Source organism: Mus musculus, chromosome 6 (genome assembly GCF_000001635.26).
Source record: "Mus musculus strain C57BL/6J chromosome 6, GRCm38.p6 C57BL/6J".
NCBI classification, from domain to species: domain Eukaryota; kingdom Metazoa; phylum Chordata; class Mammalia; order Rodentia; family Muridae; genus Mus; species Mus musculus.
The window spans coordinates 38,122,275-38,146,556 of record NC_000072.6 but is presented as its reverse complement, the minus strand read 5'-3'; the positions used below and the strand labels follow the sequence as shown (position 1 = coordinate 38,146,556).

The window sequence follows — 24,282 nt, the reverse complement described above, 5'->3', positions numbered from 1 at the left end:
TGTATGTATATGTATATGTGTGTGTGTGTGTGTGTGTGTGTGTGTATAATGTTCATGGGGGAAAGAGCTTAATGTAAATCAAAGAATGAGAGCCTTATTTTTCAAATGGAAAGGCACACAGACAGCCTGGCTTGAGGTGATGAAGGCAGACATTGATACACTATACACTGACATATACACACAGGGTCCATTGAGGGGGAAAGAAACCTAGCTTCCCAAGGGACCATTAGCAAGAGACACGAAGATGCCCTGGGAAAGAGAAGGGGAGTCTAATGGACGCAGCAGCAGCAACAGCGAGGAACATAAAGAACTCAGTGCTGAGCAAACGTAGAGAGCCAGCTTTGCTTGTGTGACATAGCAACAAGCCTGTCCTCCGAGAAGGTACCGCGCACGCGCGACAAGACACAGTTGCCCTGTAGCACTGAGGTTTATTTGAGGTTTCTTTATTTTCCCCTAAATGACACGTTAATAAATAATGAAAAACATTCAAAATGTTTATAAAAATGTGGCAAACACTGTGCTGACATTGGCTAAAGTCTGATTCTTCAAGCTCATCAGGAAGCAACAGGCTCCTCCCTGGGAGCTCGGGGAGCTCTGAAGCCTCACTTGACCCCTGTCACCCCCTCCCGAGGGTTCTTGTGAGCAGTCGCTGCTAACTACAGATGCCCCTGTAGAGCAAAGGAGCAAGCAGTTTCTCTTCCTTTCTCTGAATTTAGGTCCCCCTGACCAGGGAGGAAACACACACACACACACACACACACACACACAGAGTCACTCCAGCTTTTCTGGCAACAGATGGGTGTTCCTGTTCTGCTGGAAGCATATGTCCTAACACTCCAAACACTGGTGGTGGTACGCTCAGTGTGTAGAAACTGTACTCGTAGTCTTAGTATAGTCACCTGGTCCTTTCATAGGCCTAGTAATGGACACCGCATTCCCTCCTTCCCCACACAGCCTTTGCTAGCAGCCTGGGCTTGGCTTCTCGGAGGAGCCAGCAGTTGATGCTTGTTTTCCAGCCTCCAACTGAGTTCTCTGTAGGGAGGGAGGTTGGTTTTCCTTGGACTCTTCCTTTGTCTTCATTGATGACCAGCGCAGGCTTTCCTCATGGTGTCCTGGACCCTCCTTTTGGGTTTAACCTAATTTGGGGGAATACAATCTTGTTATGTTGCCCAGGCTAGCCTCAGATTACTAGCTCAAGCAATCTCCTACTGGGAAGGCAGATGGAAGCCGTGGGGCCTGGCTTGGATCGCCCTTTGTTTTCTCCATTTTCTCCTTTCACAGAAAGTACAAGGGTTTCCTCAGAGGATTTCCTACTTTGCCTCCAGGGCTGCCTTTCCAAAGATTCCCTGCTCAGAAAATCCTCCCTAGATGTCCTTAACTTTTTACTCTCCCTAAAATTCTGTGATGTGTGTTTTAAAAATAATGCCTTTCTCAGAGTTTACCTTTCACTAGCTAGATTTTCTTTTACCTTTAAGACCATATGTGTACTACATAGTTTGAAATTATCTGGAATTTTCCATTTTTCCTCTCAAAATAACCTCTCCTTGAGGGCTGTCTCCCCAAATCCTCAACCCTGTCTGCTTATGCAGTCATCTCTCAGGTTTAGGCCCGGAAGACTTCTGCCCTCAGGCTACATCCAGCCTGCTGCTGTTTTGGTCAACACTGGGCCTTTTTGTAAGACTGCCACACCCTTGCTTGCATGCTGTCTTTGGCTGCTTTTTGAGTTGGGTTGTGACCAACTTTTTATGACTTGAAGAACCTAAAATATTTATTGTCTGGCTCTTGACTGAAAGTTTTTGTTGGCTCCAGGCCTGCCGGTGCCTATGCACAGCCCCAGCCGCTTGGGAGGCGGCAGCCAAGCCGCTGGCTTGAGCTCAGGAGTTTGGAGAGAGAGAGAGAGAGAGAGAGAGAGAGAGAGAGAGAGAGAGAGAGAGGCTCTGTCTCCTTAAAACAACATCAGCAACAAAAGCTGCAAGGTTGTTGAGCCCTTACTGTCATTTAGTGTCCAAAGTAGATGCTCCTGGAAGGGAAAGGAAGTTCTCTTAATGATTAAACCAGGGCAGCAGGCACACAGCTAAACCAGGATGTCAAGCCAGTCTTTTAAGAGCCCACTAAGGACTGCAAAATAGCCACTGCAGGACATGACCTACGATGTCGTCTGAAGAATGACAGGAGCAGGAATCTGTTGTAAAATGCTGTCCTCTGGGCATGACATGACCATGGCCATTTGAGATCAGAGCAGCTGTGTTTTTCCTGAGCATCTCAGGAGCAGGCCCAGGAAACTCAAGGCCCCTCCCTTAGGATTAATCATTGCCAGGATGAAAATTTTCCTGCTGTCAGGCGGTTGCCCATGCGCCTTTAAGCCTCACTTCTGTAAAGAAATCCAAGTTAAACTTGGCTCACCAAGCTACACTTAAGGAGGACTGCTTGTGGTTTTGGTACCCCGTCTGGGATGAGCTGGTGGCTGTCCGCGTCTGAATGAATGGGCCCTGAAGCAGAATGGGGTCAGCAGACCTGAATTCAAGAGAGTAGACTTTAAGTTCTAACCCAAGCTTCCTTAGGAAACCTTAAGTCCATGGGTTTGCGTTTGTTGAGTTCCGTCCCCACGTGAAGCACATCGCCAAAGGGTGGGATGTGGGAAAGGGACGCTTGACTTTCAAATTCTCAAGAGGCAACAAGGAGACAGAGGCGTGGGAAGTTCTGACCTGTGGCTCTCTGTTGGTTTTCTGGTAGGTTTTCTGTGCCAGTGGGAACCCAAAGGAACCACCCTTCCTTCCCAGCCTGAACCTGTCTGTCCTGCTCCAAAAATTAAACTGTCTCTGTCTTTCCTTCTTTAAAGTGTGACCAGGAAGGATGAGAAGGGAGGGGCCTAGAGTATTGGGACTCTGACGTTTAGGCGCGCACACACACAGGGTTTAAAATAAATCTTTAGCTGGGCATGGTACTGTATGCCTTTAATACCAGCACTGACTACAGAGACAGGGGGATCACTGTGTGTTCAAGGCGCCAGCTTGGTCTGCATAGGAAGATCCAGGCCAGTGAGAGACTCTGTCTCAGTAAATTAAATGAAAAAGAGGGAAGATTGGGGGGGGGGTGGAATGCCACCTTGTTTCTCTGATTCTTATCTCTTAAATAGTGGGGACAGGACATTAAACTTTTCTTAATTACTCAGATACCTTTATTTTAGAGACATGGTTTCTGACTATTTGTTAGTCTTTACTATTGTGAACAGTTTTTAAATGGGTACTGAATTCTTTCTACACACACATAGTCTGTTCTACCTTTGGTTTTCACAGCCACAGAAAGTTGCCTGGGTCTCCTTAGTGTGTTTACTTGGAAGTCTGATTTGTGGCTGCTTAGGCTTCTCAGTGAAGATGTCCTTCCCCGGGTCTGACATCTATTTTACGGTTGAGTTTTACAGAAAAGAAGTTGTGAAGTATTCTCATTGGGTTTTTCTCAGTTGACATCTTTGCCTCATATAAAACATGATGCCTATTAAGAGAGATGACTTTTAATTCTTATGACAAACCCTTTCCCACAAAGTAGGACCATTTTTAAATTCCACTCTGCCCCAGAATTTAGCTTCACACTCCACCCCATGCCCCACGGAAGCACACATGTCATTCTCCCCCTTGCCTCTCACACAGTCTGATCCTGACCTCCCAGCTGATGTCCAGACACCCTCCTCTACAGAGCTGGGCAGGTATCCCGGCCTGCCCTTCTCAGCCTCTCAGTACATCCCGCCTCAGCCGTCCATCGAGGAGGCACGCCAGACCATGCACTCCCTCCTGGATGACGCCTTTGCCCTCGTGGCTCCCAGCAGCCAGCCCACCAATGCTATGGGAGCGGGTACTGGTGTGCCTGCCAGCCTACCTGTGAATAGCACCCCGTCCAGGGAAGAGAGGCGAGCCACGCAGTGGGGGTCCTTCTACAGTCCAGCTCAGACGGCCAACAACCCTTGCAGCGTAAGTACTGGACTCCTGAAATTTTTTGCTGGGCAAAGAGCTTGACTCTTGTTACCTCGCTGTCACCTGAAGGCTCCCTGTGAAAACTTTGGCTGCATTTTACATGACTTAGAGCATGCTTGGTAGATCTCAGCTTTTTATCCTTGACTACAGTTAATTCTTAGTGTTAGAAGCAGCCTTTCATGTAGCTCTGATATTTGAGGAGGATGTAGCTGGTGTTCAAGGAAATCTCTTCCCAGCTCCCTCCCGGGGTCATGAAGGGGAGATAGGTTGTCCGGGTGTGCTCTCATTGATTCCTGTAAAGGGATCCAGTTGTTTAGCTTGTCCCTGGACCACCTAGTCCTGAAGGTGCTCCTGTAGCTCTAGTCCAAGCTTACACACCAACAACTGTTTGCAAACATCAGCTTCCCACCCTGCCTTTTGTTGACATGGGTGGGTCTTTCTTTAACGCTTATCACTCTTTCTTATCATTAATATTTGTTAGAATAGAAAGCAGTGGATTTCAGTGCTCTTTTGGTACTGGGTCTGAGGCCTCTCTGAGCCCACTGTCTCTCTGTCCCCACCAATCAGAAGCCCTTTCAGGAAGCAGAGAGGACATCTGGGCTCCCTGCTCTGATCACAGGGTGGTACTAATGGGAAATCCAAAGGAGCTCACTTACTAGGCACCCTACCTGAATTGCACTTTCCAGCCCAGGGCTCCTTGGTTTGCTTCTAAATTTGGAGCTGGCAGATTATGAATTTTAATGACTGTAGATGATATGCAACTTTGGAAAGCACTGTGACGTAATAAAAATATTTTTATTAAAAAAAAAAAAAAGTAGTGGATTTCAGGCCGGACAGTGGTGGTGCACACCTTTAATCCTAGTACTCAGGAGGCAGAGGTAGGTGGACCTCTGCAAGTTCAAGGCCAGCCTGGTCTACAGAGAGAGTTCCAGGACAGCCAGGGCTACACAGAGAAAACCTGTCTCACAAAACAAAAACGATCTGCCTTTGCTTATCAATGTTACCTTATGTAAACAAGCCATACTGGATAACTCAATAGAACAAACAAAACAGCAGGCTTCCTCTTTCATAGACTGTAGCTGCAAATTAGGCATATAAGTGGTAAATCAGTTAGCGTCATTAAAATAGGCTTAGCTACATACCAGGCTTATTGTTCAATACCACTCTGACAACTCTACACATCTTACTGTTATAAAAGTGACATTTTAACTATGATCTAAAATAGGTGAGGCACCGATTGCAGGGTTAAAGAAAATAATCTAAAAGAAAGGGTCTCTTGTGGCAGAGGCTGGCCTGGGGCGTGCTCTGCTGCACAGATGACCGTGAACTTCTAATCTGCTGCCTCTACCTCAAATATTGGGGTGGCAGGTCTCTGTCACCAGTTTTGTTTTACAAGGGGTTTCTGGGGGATTGCTGGGGATCAAACCTATGCTAAGCAAGGCCGTGTCCTCAGCCCAAGGTGGAGAAAAGTTTTAGATGGGGGCGGGGGTGGGGTGTAATGAAGGACAATAAGTTTAGAAGGAGAAAACAAAACCAAACAATACAGAAACAATTGTTGTGATTAAGAAATGCAGAAGTTAGCCAGGAGGTGGTGGTCCATGCCTTTAATCCCAGGACTTGAGAAGCAGAGGCAGATAGATCACTGAGAATTTCAGGCCAGCCTGGTCTACAGAGTGAATTCTAGGACAGCCAGGGCTGCACAGAGAAACCCTGTCTTGGTGGGGAAAAAAGAAGAAAAAGAGAAAAGAAAGAAGATAGCCACTCTGAGAATTGCTTTTATTGTATGCCAGGATTTGTGCCCAGGCCGTGCTTGTGCCGGGCAAATGGTCTGCACTGGGCTACATTCCTAGCCCGGATTGCTTTGGATCTGTTTTACTCTTATTTTGTTTGAAAAGCAGAAACCTCCCAAACAAAAACAGAGGCGGGCATTAGATAGAGGATCCTGTCCATGCTGGGCATGTAAGCACTCTTTAATACGGTCCACACCCAGGCTCTCAGCAAGTTAATAATAACACTGACCAGGTGAACTAGCCACTCAGTTACTAAATTTTTACCCAGAAGCCTCTTTTCCATCTAGAGCCTTTGTATCATAGCCGCTTTATTCGTCCAGTTTCAGATTTTTAGTTTTAAAAATAAGCTCTGATAGCACCCGGAAAGCTCCCAAGATTTACGGGGAATTGAAAAATTAAGGCACAGTAAAGAAAGCAGTCAACAGGGTGGGGCATGGGGTTAGGGGATGATTGACAGTCAACTATACCTGGAGGCTTGCAGCTGTCTGCAACTCTAGTTCTAGGGACTCAATGCCTCTGGCCCCTGCTGACACTACACCCAGGTGCTCCATAGGACTACATACAGGCAGAATACCTTATACACAGAGCAAAAAAATAAATTATTAGTAATTAATTGAAAAACTCACATTGTCGATTGCTGTTGGCAGAACCCCAGTAGCATTCCAAGATTTAATAAGAAGACAGTTCTTGCTGGGCGATATGGTGCATGCCTTTAATCACAGGACTTGGGAGGCAGAGGCAAGTGGATTTCTGTGAATTCCAAGCCAGCCTGGTCTACATAGTGAGTTCCAGGACAGCCATGGCTCTGCAGAGAGGCCCTATCTCAAAACAAAACAAAACTTTCAACAAACAAAACAAAACAAAAAACAATTCTTGTTAGTATTGCAGCACATTCTCTTAATCCCAGCACTCAGAGGCAGAGGTAGATGGATCTCGTGAGTGTAGGACTAGCCTGTTCTACATAGTAAGGACCTGGCTAGCTAAGGCAATATATTGAAACACTCCTCAGGAACAATGGTAATATTCCTGCAAGTTTACCATAAAGGCCTAAGTTTGATATTGTCTTTTCCTTCCTTCCTCCCTCCCTCCCTCCCTCCCTCCCTCCCTCCCTCCCTCCCTCGTTTCTTTAAGATAGGGTTTCTCTGTGTAGCCCTGTCTGTGCTGGAACTAGCTCTGTAGATCAGGCTAGCCTTAAACTTGCAGAGATCCATCTGCCTCTGCCTCCTGAGTGCTGGGACTAAAGACATTTATAGCCACACCTGGCTTGATATAGTCATTTTCAAATAGGTATTACACATTTATCTTTGTGTCCTTTTGAATTTTTCCTAGAGATACGAGGACTATGGGATGACTCCCCCATCGGGCCCATTGCCAAGGTAAGGGTTCCAGAAGAAATCCCATCATGGCTTTCTCATGCAGGCTGTTGGTTTTTTTATCTTATAGACTCAGTTTTCAGTTAATTTGAACAGTTAGCAAATAGGCTTGTGGATTTGCCAAGAGGCAAAATATTGAGTCATTTGGGAGATGACTCAGTGGTAAAGATGTTTGCTGCCAAAGTATTAGGGCTTGAGCAGGTAGGATGGCTCAGTGGATAAAGGTGTTTGCCACAGCCTGACAATCTGATCTTAGTCCTGGGGAGCAACAAAGTAGAGGAAGACAACTGACTCCAGCAAGCGACCCTCTGATGTCCTCATGTGTGCCATGGCTCATGTGTTCACACATAGTTTTACACACACACACACACACACACACACACACACACACACACACACGCACACACACCACATAGGATATTGGAATTTAAATTCTACTACTGAGTGGGAGATGAGGGAGTGGGGACAAGAACCAAGAAAGGATGAGTTAGAAGAACAAGGACTTTTTTGAGAATGGAACACTAAAGGCCACTTTTCCTCATGAACAAAGGTAGAAGGAGTCTGAAACTAACTGTTCACAAACATCCAGCAATATAGAAAAAGGATATCATATTACAACCAGTTAGGATTGATTCTAGCAACAGGAGGGTGATTTAGCATGCTGAGAACCAAGCTGTGTAATGTACCCCTTCAAGGCAGACGAAGGAGGAAAAGCCATTTCAGTAGGTACAGCATTTGACAAAAGTCAGCATCTGTTTGTGGTAGGAGTCTTACTTAGCACACGAGGCAGAGGGGAGCCTCTCTGTTCCATGAAGAATTCTGCCAATGAGCTCTGAGCTTGCTCAGGAGACTTACTGAGTAGAATTCACCCTTGAGTTGAAAGTATTTTATGAGCAAGAAGTCATTCTTAGATTACATAATGAATAATGAAAACATATTGAAAATTCAGGTAGTGTTGGGGCTGCAGAGATGGCTGATGGTCAAGAGTTCTAGCAAAGAATCAGGAATCGGTTCCCAGTGCCTATATGGTGGCTGAAGACCCTCTGTAACACCAGTTTCAGGGGATGCACTGTCCTTTTCTGGCCTCTGAGAGCACCAGGCTTACACATCACACACACACACACACACAAAGGCATATATATGAAATTAAATAAATCTAAACTGAAAACATTTTTAATTGGATAGTAACAGACCTAGACCTGTCCAGGAAGAAGAATTCTGTCTTGCCTATTCAAGTGAAAATTATGTATAAGAGTCTATGGGTTTGAACACAGAAACCAATAGCATGTTCTCTAGATAATGAAAAGCTGTGTGAGAATCTAGATGTCCTCTGGGGGAGGCCTTTGAGCCAGATCTAAGGCACTGCTCACGACTTTGGAGGTGACTGGAGATGGTAGTTTACGTCATGAGGACTGATGTGGTAGCATTGAATTGGTTGGTAGTTTTAATAGATGTTTAAAATGTTTTTGAATGGTCTTCATTTTAACTTATAATAGAGTTAATATTAAAGGAGAGAGTTCCCATAAACAAAAGGTCTTAGGAGCCCCGGATAGTGTTTTATTCCAAGTGTAAAGGGCTTCAGAACTTTACAAGTTTGAGGACACTTCCTTAGACTGGTTTTCAGTCTTTTTAGACAAGTGAGATTGTCTGTAGAGTTTTTCTTTTGAAAACAAAAAGGGGCTGGTGAGATGGCTCAGTGGGCAAGAGCACTGACTGTTCTTCTGGAGGTCCTGAGTTCAAATCCCAGCAACCACATGGTGACTCAAAACCACCCATAATGAGATCTGATGCCCTCTTCTGGTGTGTCTGAAGTCAGCTACAGTGTACTTACTTTATGTTTGGGCCAGAGCAAGCGGAGCTGGCTGGATCGAGCAGAGGTCCTAAAAAGTCAATTCTCAACAACCACATGAAAGGCTCACAATCATCTGTACCTCTGCAGTGTACTCATATACATAAAATAAAATAAAATAAAATAAATCTTTACAAAAGAAAAAAGAAAAAGAAAACAAAAACGCCAAAGTAAATATCTAACAACTCATGTCTGGGTTGCATCTTTCTGGGGTACATAGTGGACAGCCAGACTGAAAAGTGAGGCTCTGGTCATGAGCCTCCCCTCTCCTGTCCTCTTCCCTCTCCCCTCCTCCCCTTCCCTCCTCTTTTCTCCCCTCTCCTCTCCTCCCTCCTCCCCCCTCTTCCTCCTCCCTCTTCCTCCTCTCTCCTTTCTTCTCATGGCAGTCTTTCAGACTTAGCAGTGAGGTAGGGCCTTGAACAAACAAGAAAGTTGTACCCCTTAGGGAGCCAGAGGATGTCCTATATTCCTAGAAAGAAGGTAGATACTTACTTGAGACTGTTTTAATTCATGTAGAGGGTGGTAGCCTAATGGAATTCCAGAATGGGGTAAGGGGTTTTGATGTGTGCTCTGCTCTCCCAGCAGACCTAGCTTTGGCCCAGGGTTGCTGCCGTCTTCAGAGTTGGTTCCCCCTGAACCCCCACAGCCACAGTCATCAACTGATGCTCCATATGCTGCCCGAGGGATCTACTCAGAGGAGATGCCATCAGTGGCCCGGCCTCGGCCTGTTGGGGGCACCACAGGTGGGTATGGTGATTGAGCTTGCATTTCTGGATGCTAGGACACTTGCTTTAGGAGTCAGGAAGATGCGTCAGCAGGTGAAGGCACTTGCTGCCAAGCCAGTATAGCTGGCTCACTAGCTTCTGGCCAGTTCCCTTGTCTTTACCTTCCATCTCACCTTAAGCGTACTGGGTTCCAGATGTGTGCTGCTCCATCGGGCTCAGGTGGTCAGGCCTTCATGTCAAGGGCCTTTACCCACTGGGTCATCTCCATTGCCCTACAACTTACAAGATTAGTTCCTCTGATCAGGCCACCAGAGGTGTAATAGTGGAACAGTGTGAGACCCTTTAGGGTTTCAGTAGGGGACACTGCTCTTTGGTGGACAAGCTGTGGCCACCACGGATGTGCTTACATTCACTATGGCATCTATTGGTGTCACTCCAGCGGTTACCCAAGCTTCAGACTTCACCTCCCCAGATCACTGACGCCTTTCATGGCTGTAACTCATGAAGAGCTCATGCTCTGAGCTCTGTTTGTAAATGCTGTCCTGTGTTTCTAGAGCATCTGTGCTGCCTGAGATCATGGGCCTTTGCCAGGCTCACCCTGTTTCCTGTGTATTTTACAAAGTCACTGTTGGGTACCCCACCTTCAATGTCTTCCTGTCCCTCCTCTATGACTCCCAGAGCTTCTTTCTACAGAATATATACTTCTTTGATGTCATCAAGAAAGTAGTTTATGTGAATTCTAAATTTTCAGTGATTGCTAAATATCTTAGTCAAAATTCTGTTGCTATGAGCAGACACCATGACCATGGCAACTCTTATAAAAGGAAACATTGAATTGGGGCTGGCTTACAGTTTCAAAGGTTGAGTCCATTGTCATCATGGTGGGAAGCATGGAAGCATACAGACAGGCACGGTGCTGGAGAGGTAGCTGGGAGTTCTACATCTGGATCCACAGGCAGCTGGAAGAGAGAGCCACTGAGCCTGGCTTGAGCATTTGAAACCCTAAAGCCCTACCTCAATGACACACTTCCAACAAAGCCACTCCTTGGTAACCAAGTATGCAGATATATGACCTTAGGGGGGCTATTCCTTTTCAAACCACCCCGCTAGATATTTTTCCATTGTGTTATTCTAGGAAATTCTTGTATTTTCATGGTCTGTCCACAGACTAATATCCTGATGCTCTGTGGACTTTCCCACACTTTCCATGTCTTAGTCTTTGCCTGGAACCTCCTGTATTGCGTATATAGTTGGGCCTTCTGCACTGCATACATACTAACCAAATTCAGATGCATTAATTTGTATTAAAAAAAAAAACCTCCATGGAAACACCCCCATCCCTCCCCTTGCCACCTACAGCAGGAGAGTGAGCTGACCCTGAGGTCATGAGAGTCGGAGAGCTGGTCCTGCCCCTCACTGGTTGCAGCACTGGGAGAGTGGGGCCTAGACAGCACAGTAGAGGTGACCTAGTGACAGGTGCAGGTGAGCCAACCTGAGGGTGTGAGCATGGGAGAGCTAGCCCTATCCTTCCTGTACTGTGGGGTAGCATGGACAATAGAGAGATGAGCTCTCCCCACCCCCCTCGCACACACACACCTGCCTCTCACCACCTGCAGTAGGTGGGTGAGCTGATGCTGAGGTCCTGAGAGCAGGAGAGCTGGCTCCACCCCTCACTGGCTGCAGCACTCAGGAGAGTGCTGGTCCTGGTGGTGAATGTGCAGGTGAGCTGGTCGTGAGGACTGAAAGCAAGAGAGCAGACCCTGCTTTTGCTGACTGAAGCTTTGGGTGAGCTAGCCAGGGTGGTGCTGGAGAAAACACCCTGTTGGTTGGGATCCAGGCGAGCTGGCATGCTGACTCACTCAGCTCCCTCCCAGGCCCAGATCCAGGACTTTGAGTTGGCTCCTCACCGCAGCATCTATTCCAGTTATGATCTCCTGGAACATGAAAGGGCCAGTCCTGCAGCTTCCGATCTGGAGTGGAGGATCTGTATGACACAGGGAAACAACAAGGTTTCCCACGAGGATCCGGTATAGATACTGTAGCAGAAGCCAGAGGCTTCGAAACAGACCAATGACTCAATGCAATGAACATTCGCAAGTAAAGATGTGTGGGCAAAAGTGTGTACTGTGTGACACCCTGAGATACACCACAGCTTCCAGGACAAAAAAAATTTTTTTTTTCCGAGACAGGGTTTCTCTGTGTAGCCCTGGCTGTCCTGGAACTCACTTTGTAGACCAGGCTGGCCTTGAACTCAGAAATCCGCCTGCCTCTGCCTCCCAAGGGCTGGGATTAAAGGCGTGCTCCACCACAGCCCGGCCAAGATTCTTTTAAAAAAAATTTAAAAATTCTATCTTATTCTCTTTTGAAGGGGAGGTTGCAAAGGCAGAGGGTGGATACAAGGGGCCAGGGCGATGGGTGGGATTGGGCTATATGATGTGAAACTCACAAAGAATCAGTAAAAAGTTAAAAAAAAAAAGAAACATAAATATGGAAGTTGTATGTGTCAATATTCAAGAACAATCTGTCTTCCAATAATTTCTAACAAGAGATGAAATTATGTAAATGTTTATAATGGGAAATGTTACTATCAGAAGAATTTAAAATAGATTTTAAAAAAGTTTTTATTTTATGTATATAGGTGTTTCCCCTGTGTCTGTCTGTCTGTGCACATGTGTGGAGTGACTGGGGAGGCCAGAGGAGGGTGTTGGGTATTTTGAAACTGGAGTTACAGAGTTGTGAGCCACCTTGTAGGTGCTGGGAACAAACCCACGTCCTCTGCAAGAGAGGTTAAGTGCTCTTAACTGATGAGCCCTCTCTGGCTCCTAGAATTACTTTTTAATTATAAAAATTATCAAATGCGGGGCTGGGAATGTAGCTCAGTTGATAAAGCACTTCCCAGACATATAGAAGGCCCAGGGTTCATTCCTCAATGCCTATAAACCCAGCATAAGGAAGTGGGGGTAGGAGAATCAATTCGAAATTATTCTTGACTGAAAAGTGAATTCAAGGCCGGCCTGAGCTTGTTGTCTTGACAACAGATTATCAAATGTGTGTTTTTAGAACTTGCCAGAAGCCAGATGTCCTGTCTTATGCCTTTAATCCCAACCCTTGAGAGGCAGAAGCAGGCAATGAGTGGGAGGTCAGCCTAGTTTAGTGAGTTCTAGGACAGCCAGAGGTACATAGAAAGACCTTGTCTCCAAAGATAAAAGAAAAATAGGGGAAATCTGTAAGATATTATGATAAAAAGCTTATAGTAGAGGATCAATCATAAAAATTGACAAGTAAGGAACCTTCAGAAGGCATGAGCAGAGAACAGGAAGATAATTCACAAATGTGTGGAGGTGCATGTGTGAGTGTATGCATGTGTGTATATGTGTGTGAATGTGCATGTGTGTATGTATGCATGTGTGTATATGTGTGTGAATGTGCACGTGTATATGTATGCGTGTGTATGTGTATGCATGTGTGTATGCATGTGTGTGAATGTGCATGTGTATATGTGTGTATGCATGTTTATGCATGTGTATGTGAGTGTGCATGTGTATATGTGTGTATGAATGTTTATGTGTATGCATGTGTGTATGTGAGTGTGCATGTGTATATGTATACATGTGTGTATATGCATGTTTATGATGTGTTTATGTGTAGGCATGTATGTATGTGTGTGTGCAAGTGCACGCATGCATATGCATGTGTTTATCATATAAAAGAACTAGGAATATAGCCTAGTTTCAAAAATAACTAAAGAAGTACGGGTTAAATTAATATGACACATACAACCATGAAATTATCTTTGTAGAAATGAAGTGAGTAAATCTACATTTAGTTTTTTTCACCTGGTCCTGAGTTCCTGTGTTGTTTGGAGCATTTAACAAGATGAAGAGTATAACTTAACCCAGACAGTGCTTGGTGTATCCCTCTTCCTCAGTGCATATCAGCTTCACTGTTAGTGCTCTCATTGGATGATGGCTGATGGCGGTCGTGTTAGTTATTGCTCTCATTGCTGACTAAAGCCGTGTGAGCAAGGAAGGCTTTGCTTGGGCTCACAGTCTGAGGGTGCTGGTCCATCGTGGCGGAGGAGGCAAGGCAGCAAGAGTGTGTGGCATCTGGTATACCGTTAGGAAGCAGAATCATAGCAGTGTAGAGCTTTTGGGATCAATGTATAAGTACTTTGGTTTGGTAAAAAAAAAAAAAATTTAATTGGAATACACAATCTCTCTGCTCCTAAATCCAAAATATTGAGGGGAAACTAACATGGCGTCAAGATATTAAGTAGATCCTTATTCAGAATTGGAAGAAGAAGAAGCAGAAAGCTACCTCCTTAGATATTCAGTGAGTAAGTGCACAGATATTTATTTTTAATTAATTCATTCATTCATTCATTCATTCGAGACAGGGTTTCTCTGTGTAGCCCTGGCTGTCTGGGAGCTATCTCTGTAGACCAGGCTGGTCTCGACCCCACAGGGATCAGCCTGCCTCTGCCTCCTGAGTGTGTGCCATCACATCCATGGGCAGCTATTTAACACAGATCAAGAAAGGCTTGGAATGACTTAAGATCTTACATGTTTGGTGCTTGATCCACCTTATACCTTCTGTTCCTTGACATAACCCTCTGAGGTGCCTGGAGCTCTGAGGAGCTGATGTCCAGCAGGGGTGGGACAGGAGCCAGCGCCTGGAGGATACATGGCTTGCCAGCAGCTGGGGGTCTGCCAGGTTCTGAGTCAGCCAGAAGCCTCCACTATTTTGTTAAGGAATCAAAGCAGGATTCAGAGTCAGGCCTGCAGTATGATTCCAGCCCCTGTGTGGTTTAACACAAAAGCTATGCTTTAATCTCTTCCTGGGCTACATCTGTAACCCTTCAGAAGATGAGCTCAGCCTGTGTCTGAGGAATAGATAGTACTAATGTTGATAGATGATTTTCATGCTGCCGAGTCTGTCCAGTTATAGGCCAGAGCTCACGTGGGGCCCATGTGGAGCTCCTCCGCCCTGGCTGAGGCCCAGACTTTTTTTCCCTGACCCTCAGTTATTGCTGTATGCCCAGATGTAACCACTGAAGTAGCCCATTAGCTAAGGGTTCCTGGCCAGCACAGGAAGCAGGGCTGACACGGAGAGGCCACATTACCCCAGGGACCCTCAGAGAGCTTCTGTGCCATGGACAGATTGGGTGATCCTAGCAGTGTTTAGAATTACATCCTGTGTTTCACAAGGCTCAGAGATCAAGTGTGAGGAGTTGGGATGTAGCTGCACTGGTGCAGCACCTACCTAGCAGATATGACCTGGACTCAGTCCTTAGCACCACCAAAAAATAAAATAGGAACCCTTTATTTTCTTCCTTGATTGCAGTGCCGCGTATTTCCATGTGCCAAATGCTGACAAAAGAGAAGGGCACAAACACTCAGCTTTTGGAGCCACACCCAAGCTAATGTCTGGGTGTGGAGAATTAGCCCCAGAAAGATGCTGGCTTTGCTTTCACTTGCCTGTGAGCTAGTGAGTGGGGTTACTTGTGTCATGGCTGTTATAGAAATATGTAGTGTATTAAACATTCTGAATTTAAATAATTTTATCACCTGCTTTTTAAGGAAAAAAAAAGCATGTCATATATTTGTGTCCTTGAGACTCTCAGCTCTAAGCAAGAAGGCACCAGGCCTCGGCTTCTTTATGGCCTTAAAACATCTCTCCTTTCCACCTTCTGCGATCCCTGATCCCAGGCTTCCATTGATGTCAGTGGGAAGTTAGGAGCCTTGCATCAGCATTGTGTTGAGAGGGAATGAAAGCAGCTCTCCTGCCTGCCTTCTTAGGAAATGCCACTTCCAGAGGTGTTGGACATCAGCACAGATTGAACGCATGCTCAGAGCTGAAGGTGTCGTCCTCCCTATGTATGTCCTGCAGATGCTGACTGGGTTTCTGCTGTGTGTTCCTTTCAGGCTCCCAGATCCAGCATCTGACACAGGTGGGGATTGCAAGCAGAATCGGGGCCCAGCCAGTGGAGATTCCTGCCGGCAGAGGCAGCCAGTACGGGGGACCAGGCTGGCCTGTGTACGGGGAGGAGGAGGCAGGGCGAAGAGAAGCCGTGAGTATCTGGGGCTTGGGCCAGCCTTGGCTTGGTTGTGCTTGCCGTCTGGTAAACCCCCTTTCACTTTTGGAATGCTGACGATTTTTGTTGAGGCAGGTTTCAGGCTTCAAGTTGTGGATCTGAGTAAAATTCAGACGACTTCTTTGGTGTTCCTTTTGGTCAGGAACTTACTTTTTCTGTATCCTCACTGGCTGGCTGATGACACCCCTACCTTGACCACCACCTGGGGATGGCTTTGTGATAAGTACACGACTTGGGGCATTTCAAGGCATCCATCGTCCTTTGGGTTTCTAGCTACTTAGCATGAGCACCGTTAATCTCTGCAAGGACTTTTGTTTTCTCAAGAATTTTATGTGGCTGGAGAGAGATCGTTCAGTGGTTAGGAGTCCTTGCTGTTAAATCATGAGGACCAGCGTGTTGATTTAAAAACAAACAAACAAAAAAGATTTACTTATTCTGTACATTTGAGTATACTGTCGCTGTCCTCAGACACACCAGAAGAGGGCATCGGATTCCATTACAGATGGTTATAAGCTCCCATGTGGTTGCTGGGAATTGAACTCAGGACCTCAGGGAGAGCAGACAGTCCTCTCTACAGCTGAGCGCTCTCTCCGGCCCAAGGACCAGTGTTTGAATCCCACAACACATGTCCAATGGCTCAGTAATACCAGTAACTGCAGCTCCGATGAATCTGATGCCCTCTGCTGGCCTCAGTGGGAACTCACCTACACACATGCATGCATGCACACTGGTGTGCGCACACACACAAGCACAAAAGAAAATAGATTCTTAAAAAAAATTTTTTAATCTTTGGGTATAGTAAGCTAACAGATTTTGAGGATGAAAACCCAAAAGTGCCTTTTAAAAAATCTCATTATGTCAACTTTCATTTCAGTCTGTCACCTGCTCGGTGGTGACAGTAAATTCCTCACACAGAAACGTTTACCTAGTGAGAGGGAATACAACTCTAAGAGCGTGATTGTTTGCTAGACTTACAATAGCAGGGATTCGCTTCCGGTGCAGTGACCGTTTTCTATTGTAATGTGCTCAGCTTCATTTCATGAAGTATTATTGCTGAATTTGGCAGTGGTCACTGGGAAGAATTTCTTCCACTATGTGGGGAAGGGAAATGTAGGAACAGTTGGCTCTGGGAATTGAACTCAGGACTTTGGGGAGAGCAGACAGTCCTCTTAATAGCTGAGTTATCTCTCAGACAAACAGAGCAAACAGACCGTGTTTGCTTCACATTTAGAACACTGACTTAGTATGCCGACCTGATTTAGTCATTGCCTGTAATTTCAAGCACTGACCAGCGATTTAGCATACTGAACTGCACACACTGATTTAGTTCACTGATCTGAGATCTATCTTTCTTTCTTTGTTTCTTTGTTTCTTTGTTTCTCTGTTTCTTTGTTTCTCTGTTTCTTTCTTTCTTTCTTTCTTTCTTTCTTTCTTTCTTTCTCTCTTTCTCTTCCTCTCTCTTTCTCTCTTTCTTTCTCTCTCTTTCTCTCTTTCTTCCTTTCTTTCTTTTCTTTTTTCTTTCCTTTTCTTTTCTTTTCTTTTCTTTCTGTAGTACCAAAAAAAAAAAAAAAAAACATGAAAAACAGTTACTGAAAATGTAATCATTCTTGCCAAAACAATACCAAATCAATTCATAGCCTGCCAATGTCAGAAGAACTAATGTCTTCAAGTAAAAATAGCCTGATTTCATAAGGCACTAAATGGCACATGATAGACAACAGCTGGATGAGGTAGAATGAGGGGTGTGGAGGGACATGCCTGCGACCCCAGCAGTGGGGAAGCGAAGGGGATGACCAGTTCTAAGGATACGGTCTTTGCCCTTGGCCTCCGAATCCCACTGTGTTCTTACGCACACTCCCTGGGCACCGTAACCGACACACAGGTTCTCATCTTGCCCTTTGCCAGTGCTTCCTTGGCTGCCCCAAGTCTGGGATGCCGTGGGTGTTCCCCTGGCTTACCCTCTCCAGCTCCCAGAGCTCCTTCAGTTCTGCCACGAACCAGCAGCCCTGGAGCAGCTTCTCTCTGCTCCCAGGCACTCTACACCCAGCACACAGGGATTCGAGCGACAGGGTCCACACTGGAGAACTGAGGGGGTGGGTGGGGAGATGGCAACCCCAGCGAGAGCTAGCTTTTTCTCTTGTCCTCATGTGGGAAGTGTAATGACGTTTACCGTATCTTTCAGACCCACATGCTCGGACATCAAGAGTATTCTTCTTCACCGCTGTTTCAGGTGCCAAGGACTTCGGGCAGGGAGCCCTCAGCCCCTCCCGGGAACCTCGCCCACCGAGGGCTGCAGGGCCCTGGGCTGGGTTACCCCACCAGCTCCACAGAGGACCTCCAGCCCGGCCACTCCTCCGCCTCCCTCATCAAAGCGATCCGCGAGGAGCTCCTGCGGCTCTCTCAGAAACAGGGCTCAGTACAGAACTTCCACAGCTGATCAGCCTCCCTTGCAGGTTTGCCAAGTATCTGCTTCCTGTGGAAGCAAGACCAAAAGGAAACCAACCGAGTGGGGGTTTGGAGGAGTCGGAAGTAGCATCTCCAGGCAAGCTGCCCGAGGAAGGGAACAAGTCGCAATGTTAGAAGATGCCATAAAGTCACATGGACAACTCATGGTACTTTTTCTGGGTTGGCAATTTGATGACCACTTTGGTTCAGTCAAAATGTGTGTACTTTTGGGCCAAAAGCCAGCACTTACACACACACACATACACATACACACACACACACACACACACACACACACACACACACACACACAACCAAAACACAAACCTAAGCTAACAAAATGTAAGTCAGTCTCTTCTTTCAAAGGCAGAAGATTAAACCCTACAGGTGGATAGGGATGCAGGGGCAGCCTTTCCCCGGGAATCTGACTGGTCCGCACAACACACCCACTGCTCAGTTTCCTGAGAAGAGAGATCTCAAGACATTTTAATAACAGCTTGAGCCCTCTTCTCCTCTGTAGGAACTTAGGTTAATAGTAATATTAACAACAAGACATGCTAAGACTCTTTGGTAATCTAGAAGAGCTTCTAGTGAGAACCTGATGGTAGGTCGTGGGGCCTGGTGATTTCAAACAAAGCCATCGCCTGCGTTCTTTCTCCTTCTGGTGCTACAGCTCTGAGGGCCTTCACCTTTCTGTCTGAAATACAACTGTGGCTTTTGCAGTAGAAGACTATGTTGGTGGTTTCATTGTGTTCTGGGGTCTGGGGTGGGAAAGAAAAAGAAAAAGCTGTACTTGGGAGGGGGAAGCTTCATATTTATTTGGTTATTCAAAATACATATCAGAGTTTGGGTTTCCAGTCTTAGTTGCATTTGTTGTTTATTTGTTGGGCTCACCCAACTCTTGACACCATAGCAGAGCATCTCCGCAAGGTCCATCCTCCGGAATGAGGCTGTTGGGGTGTCCTAACCCAGGTCCTTGTGCTTCACTGACAGTTTGCTCACAGGTTATGTTTGAATGTCTTATGGAAGCAGACGTTATTTTCCGTGATTCTTAGGACTACCTGTCTGTCACGAATCTGCCCACGGTAGTCAGGTCCCCTGAGCTCTGGACTGGAAGTGGAACTGTGTTCCTGCCAGCCTCTGTAATGACTGAAGAAATACAGGGTTTTGAAAACATGAAGGAAATGAGAGTTTCCCCCCATTCCTGATTTAGCTATTATTTCTTTGTCTGAAGTCTGCCATACTCACTTTGGGCCAGAGAGAGGTTACCTCACAGTGTGCTTCTGACGTCACATTTCTCGGCCTCCGACATTATGACATTCTGCATCCTGGTGCCTGAAGGAAACTCTGGGAAATTGTACACTAACAGGGAGTTGAACCATGAAGCTCTTCGTCAGATGAATGAATACTTTTGATTGGACAACAGATAATGGGTTAGAGTTTGGGCTGGGGTGGTGGTGGTGGTGGTGCTCAGCCTAATCAAAACTGTGTGTCTGCAAGTTTGAAGAAAATGGAGACAGCTAGAACAAGCCCCCAGACTGCAATCACTGGCTCCAGAATTGTCTTTGCCCTTCTCACCTGTTCCTGGAAACTGGGGCAGCCAGTGCTTATCTGCACACTCCAGATGAGAAGGCATACAGGAGGGGGCCCACTGATCTTTGTCAGATGGCCTGCAGGCACTCTGCAGAGGATGGAAGAGGAGACCCCTGTTCTGGGCTTATTTATTAATCTTGATTTAATACGTTCTCTTCCCAAGCTGGAAGATCCTCTTTCCAGGCCTCTCTAACCAAGTCTCAAATATCCAGGCAGAGTTTTAGTATGACATTGTGTGATGAATGCAAATCAACACACAGAATAAATGGCTCTTTCTCACCTTATGTCATGAATGTTTTGGACATCAAGCATCCTAATGGTACCTCCTTTGTACAATGCCAAAATGAGCCTCGGTGTCAGAGGATACAACAAAAACAGCAATTTTGATGCCTTTGAAATGATGAAGGGATTCTACCTGTATTTTTACTCTTAGAACAGATACAACTTTAAAGGGTGTCACAACCAAAGGTGGAGTGGAGTGTGGCATGCAGGCTCTGTGGGGGCGCCAGTGCTCAGTTAGTTGTTGGTTATTTAAAGCACACTCAGTTTGCACTCATTTCCCCTAAACAACTGGCACAGCAGGTTGACCATCCTTAAACTGCTGTGAAACATGCCACGTCCTGCAGGCGTCCAGTCAATCATCCAGTGTGCTCCCCTAAAAAACGTCGTCCTCAACATGTATTAATTATTAAAGTGCTCCAAAATGAAAGTTAAGTTTAATGTCTGTCCTTTCCTTCTAATTTTAGAAGTTCTGTTGAGAAACACAAACTGCAAATTTAAGTCAGCATTTTTAGGACAGAGTGCTTGGAGAAGTGCTTTTTTGCAGTCTCCTTTGTTGCTGATTTCATGTGTCCGATTCCTTCTGTATGTCATTCTTGTTAACAAGACCATAACCTCCCCGACCTGACACCTCATATGATCTCTGCTTCTAAAAATCAGGTGTGATCCTACTTGAAAACAACCCTTGAGGAGGGCGCCTCGGTCACTGTGAGCATGTCAGAGGCTTTCTGTGTAGATGTCCTGCCATGGGTGATGTGTGATCTACCAGTGGCTGGGTTCACCCATCAGTAATCAGAGCAAGACAAATGAGAGCAAAGCCCCATGTGACTCCTCCTACTGCTGTGTTGTTTCAAACTTACCAGGTCCTCTGTCAGTTTCAGAGGTCACCTGTGAAGCATCTTTTTTTTTTTTTTTTCTTTTTTTGCTCCCAACTTCCTGACACTAGATGAGTCAGCAGACATGAGTCCTGACTTCCAAGAGATTTTAGAATCTAAGCTGGATAGTACAGACAGGTATAAAAGATGGATGCTATAGATAAGCAGGGTGGCTTAGATACCCATAAAATGCAAAAGGCACAGGTGTGTTGAATATTCAGAAGTCAAAGAAATTACATGTTTGGGATTGATGAGTCTTTAGGGCAGAAGCCAGCTGCAGAAGCCACTTTGATGTTACCCAAGCCACAGCGCTAGATAAGCCTCACAGTTGTCCAGGGGAAGGGTTTAGGAATTGGGTCTTTTGTCCAAGTGACTTCGGTCTTAAGAAGAAATAGTGTTGGGAGGGAACCTGTCTAGTAACAGAGCTAGCAAATGTCCAGGCTGGTGAAGATCCGCTGAGCAAGAGCCCTGGTGTGGGGAAAGGGAGGTCAGAGTACCAGGAACTGCTGATGTCTGCTCTAAAGTACTTGAGTGGTGCTAAGCTGGGCCTTGCAGAGCTTAGCTTATAGCAGACCTTGAGCCTCCTTGGTTACAGCAGGTTGTGGATAAGTTACATCGGGCTTCATCATCTATACCTCCATTTTTTCCTCCAGTTTTTAATTTACTTTCGGAGTTTGTGTTGATTTTGATGGCACGTGACTTTTAAGCAGTAGGATTTTGCCAAGCAGAATTTTTGAAGGCATGAGGCCAGTGACCCAAAGCACAGGTGCAAGTGTGCCTGGAAGGCTTCCAGCCAAAACCAGTAATTCCCTGCTTTCTTGTATACAGAGTGTTCACTGCTATTTCAGATCTTGGTGAGTGTTCCAGTAACCAAGCCAGTCCCCAGGACACTAGTCTACGTTGGCAGGACTTCACAAGTTAATCATTCCTTAGGCCTCCCTTGGCCCTTTCATCCTGGATTCTTAGGTGGGAATCAGACACTTAGAAAGATGTTGGGTCAAGGTTCTAGGAGCAGGACAGAGTGTTCCTGTCATAGTACACACTAAGTTTCCCACTAGCAGAGTCCTCGCCATGTCATTTCTACCTCCAAAGTCATCAGAGCCTGCTTGTCCACATCTGGTCCAGGTGGGAGTACAAGGAAGGCTGCTTCTACACCCATGAGCACAAATACGTCTGTGTGGGACAGTCCACTGAACGTCGTCATTTAGTCCAGCCCATTGCAGGCATTCCTGGAACAGGTGAGAGGGTTTCTACTTCCCATGAAGTATATAGGCTTACACTCATCACCTCGTAAACAAGAACGGGCACATTTCAGGTGGCTTATTTTGTGGGGGAGGGTGCTGGAAGGGGTTGGTGGTGATTGTGGGTGTCTAAACTGGAATTCTTTTGTCCATGTTAAAAAGACTTGAAAACTGAAACGTCACGGTACAGTGTTAATTCACGCCTGTGTGTGTAACAGGACACTCAGCAATTATCTTAAGAACACACAGCAGCATTGACGTGTAGAAAGAGAATAGTAAATGCCTTTGGGAACACGGTTGAGAGCCAGCCAGGACGCAAGGGGAGCAATGAATGTCTGTGTCTGATATGCTCCTCCCAGGTTGGTGTCCCACTGGACAGGTCACAATGCAGGCTGCCTGCTTTGCCTCCTCCTGTGTTTCCCTGCTCCAGGGCCACTTCCAGGGATTACATGGAGGATCACCGATGTCTTTTCTCATGCCCACCAGATATCAAGTACTCATGACTTGACTCCCAAATGCGCCGTTACAGGGCTAAGTTAAAGCCAGACTTTAAAGTTCTGTCACGGTGGTAAGGAAAGAAACAGGAGGTGCTAGAGGAACCAAGAGTTCTGGTCATTAACTCAGTCATGCCGAGCACCAGGGCGCTGGTTCTGAAACGGTTAAGAGAAAGGCTCTGGGCTTTGCTCCCATCTCTGCACAGCGCACTGTGGAGCAGAGAGGAGGGAGACAGGAGTAGGGTTATCAGGGAAGCTTGCTCTGCCAGGCTGCTCCAGGATGCCAGCTTGTCTCTGACTCGGTTGAGGTCCATGCTCTGACTTTCTGCACCCTCGTGCTAGGCGATTCGTGTTACTATACAAAACCGCAGAAGGAATTGGGCCACCTGTGGCATCAAGACTGCAACTTGACAATCACGGTTTGCTGATCTCAAACGGGCACTTAAAGCCTGGTATGGGTGTGTGATTTAGTGACTGAGCCTGCCCTTCTGTTTGTCAGTTACGTTTCTACCCTTCAATTAGCTGCACTGTTTTCTAATGTGCTGTAGAGTTTGGAAATAATTTATGCAAGTGTTTGGTTCCCATGTTTACAATTTTTACAGCTTTCCTAGGATTTTAAAATGGAAATGTCAATAAATGCTACGAATCGGTGTGGAAGCTGTTCTTTGTGGTTCATTCCTTGGGAACACGGTGGCTTTGTAGTTTGTCAGTGGTGGTTTTTTATGCTGAGGTGACCTTTGGTTCTCTGGTTTTGAGTGCCTGCTAAGAATACCTAGTGTGGTTCTCCAAGGACTTCAGTTCACAGCATTCCATTCCTGGGAGCTGGCAGAACTGTCCCCACTTGCAGCAGTGGTACCATGCCCGCTTGCTGCTGTCCAGTGGCTCGGCTGGTGTGCCCTTAGAGCAGATGCCAGCACAGTGAAAAGATAGGACACTGTGGTGTAAAAAGGCAAATGAGAAGGGCAAAGGTCATTCCACCTTGAAAAGACAATTAAGAGGGCAAACAAGGGGTTATTTTTGAAACCCAAGAAAACGAAACTCCCTGACAACCTGAGAGCAGAAGAACGCAGAAAACAGAGGACCCCAGTAACTAAGAAAAACACGGAATCCTAGGGGCCACAAACATGGACAGCTTTGTATAAAAGACCTTGCGAATGGGGAAGCTGTGGAAAAGATCCTGGAACCCTGTCATTCACAGCTGTGTTTTAAAACGTGCCAACAAACTAATCTTGTCAGGTAGACAATGCTAGACAGCTGGGGTAGACAACAGGATACTGCCATGTCTCTTGCAGTCCTGCCTTGTGCATGACCTGTTCTGTATGACTGGGACCCGCCACGCTGCTGTGAGGGCATGGCTCCTGCTCACAGTGACAGCAGAGCTACCAGTTTCAAGGCTCGGAGAAAATCTTAAGATGAGTTCAGCCAGGTACAGTAGCACAAACCTTTAATCCTGGCATTCTGGAGGCTGAGGCAGGAGGACCATGAGTTTGAGGCTAGTGTAGCCAACATATTGAGGTCATGTATCAAAAAATTTAAAGTTAATAGGAGCTGCCTGT

General features: G+C 46.1%; 2 protein-coding genes and 1 long non-coding RNA gene across 4 annotated transcripts in view; 2 read left to right on the top strand and 1 right to left on the bottom strand.

Moving 5' to 3' along the window:
- D630045J12Rik (RIKEN cDNA D630045J12 gene) overlaps window positions 1–23,383 on the top strand; it is a 130,966-nt gene extending 107,583 nt beyond the window's left edge. The window contains exons 16-20 of the mRNA NM_194061.3: window positions 3,648–3,965; window positions 7,088–7,134; window positions 9,563–9,723; window positions 15,630–15,775; window positions 17,982–23,383. Of these exons, the coding sequence (NP_918950.2) occupies window positions 3,648–3,965; window positions 7,088–7,134; window positions 9,563–9,723; window positions 15,630–15,775; window positions 17,982–18,236 (927 nt within the window). The 3' untranslated portion in view covers window positions 18,237–23,383. The remainder of the gene's footprint in view (window positions 1–3,647; window positions 3,966–7,087; window positions 7,135–9,562; window positions 9,724–15,629; window positions 15,776–17,981) is intronic.
- On the bottom strand, window positions 396–6,501 carry Gm52858. 2 transcript variants are annotated; one of them, XR_003956277.1, is made up of 3 exons: window positions 6,226–6,501; window positions 3,282–4,261; window positions 396–1,136 (listed from the first exon to the last, which is right to left on the bottom strand). It is a non-coding gene; the product is annotated as a predicted gene, 52858 (long non-coding RNA). The 2 variants fall into 2 exon arrangements; XR_003956278.1 differs by having other exon boundaries at window positions 6,385–6,501.
- The window catches only part of Atp6v0a4 (ATPase, H+ transporting, lysosomal V0 subunit A4), a 76,104-nt gene continuing 73,792 nt past the window's right edge, over window positions 21,971–24,282 (top strand). Inside the window, exon 1 of the mRNA NM_080467.3 lies at window positions 21,971–22,229. The gene's annotated coding sequence lies outside the window, so the exon portion shown is untranslated. The remainder of the gene's footprint in view (window positions 22,230–24,282) is intronic.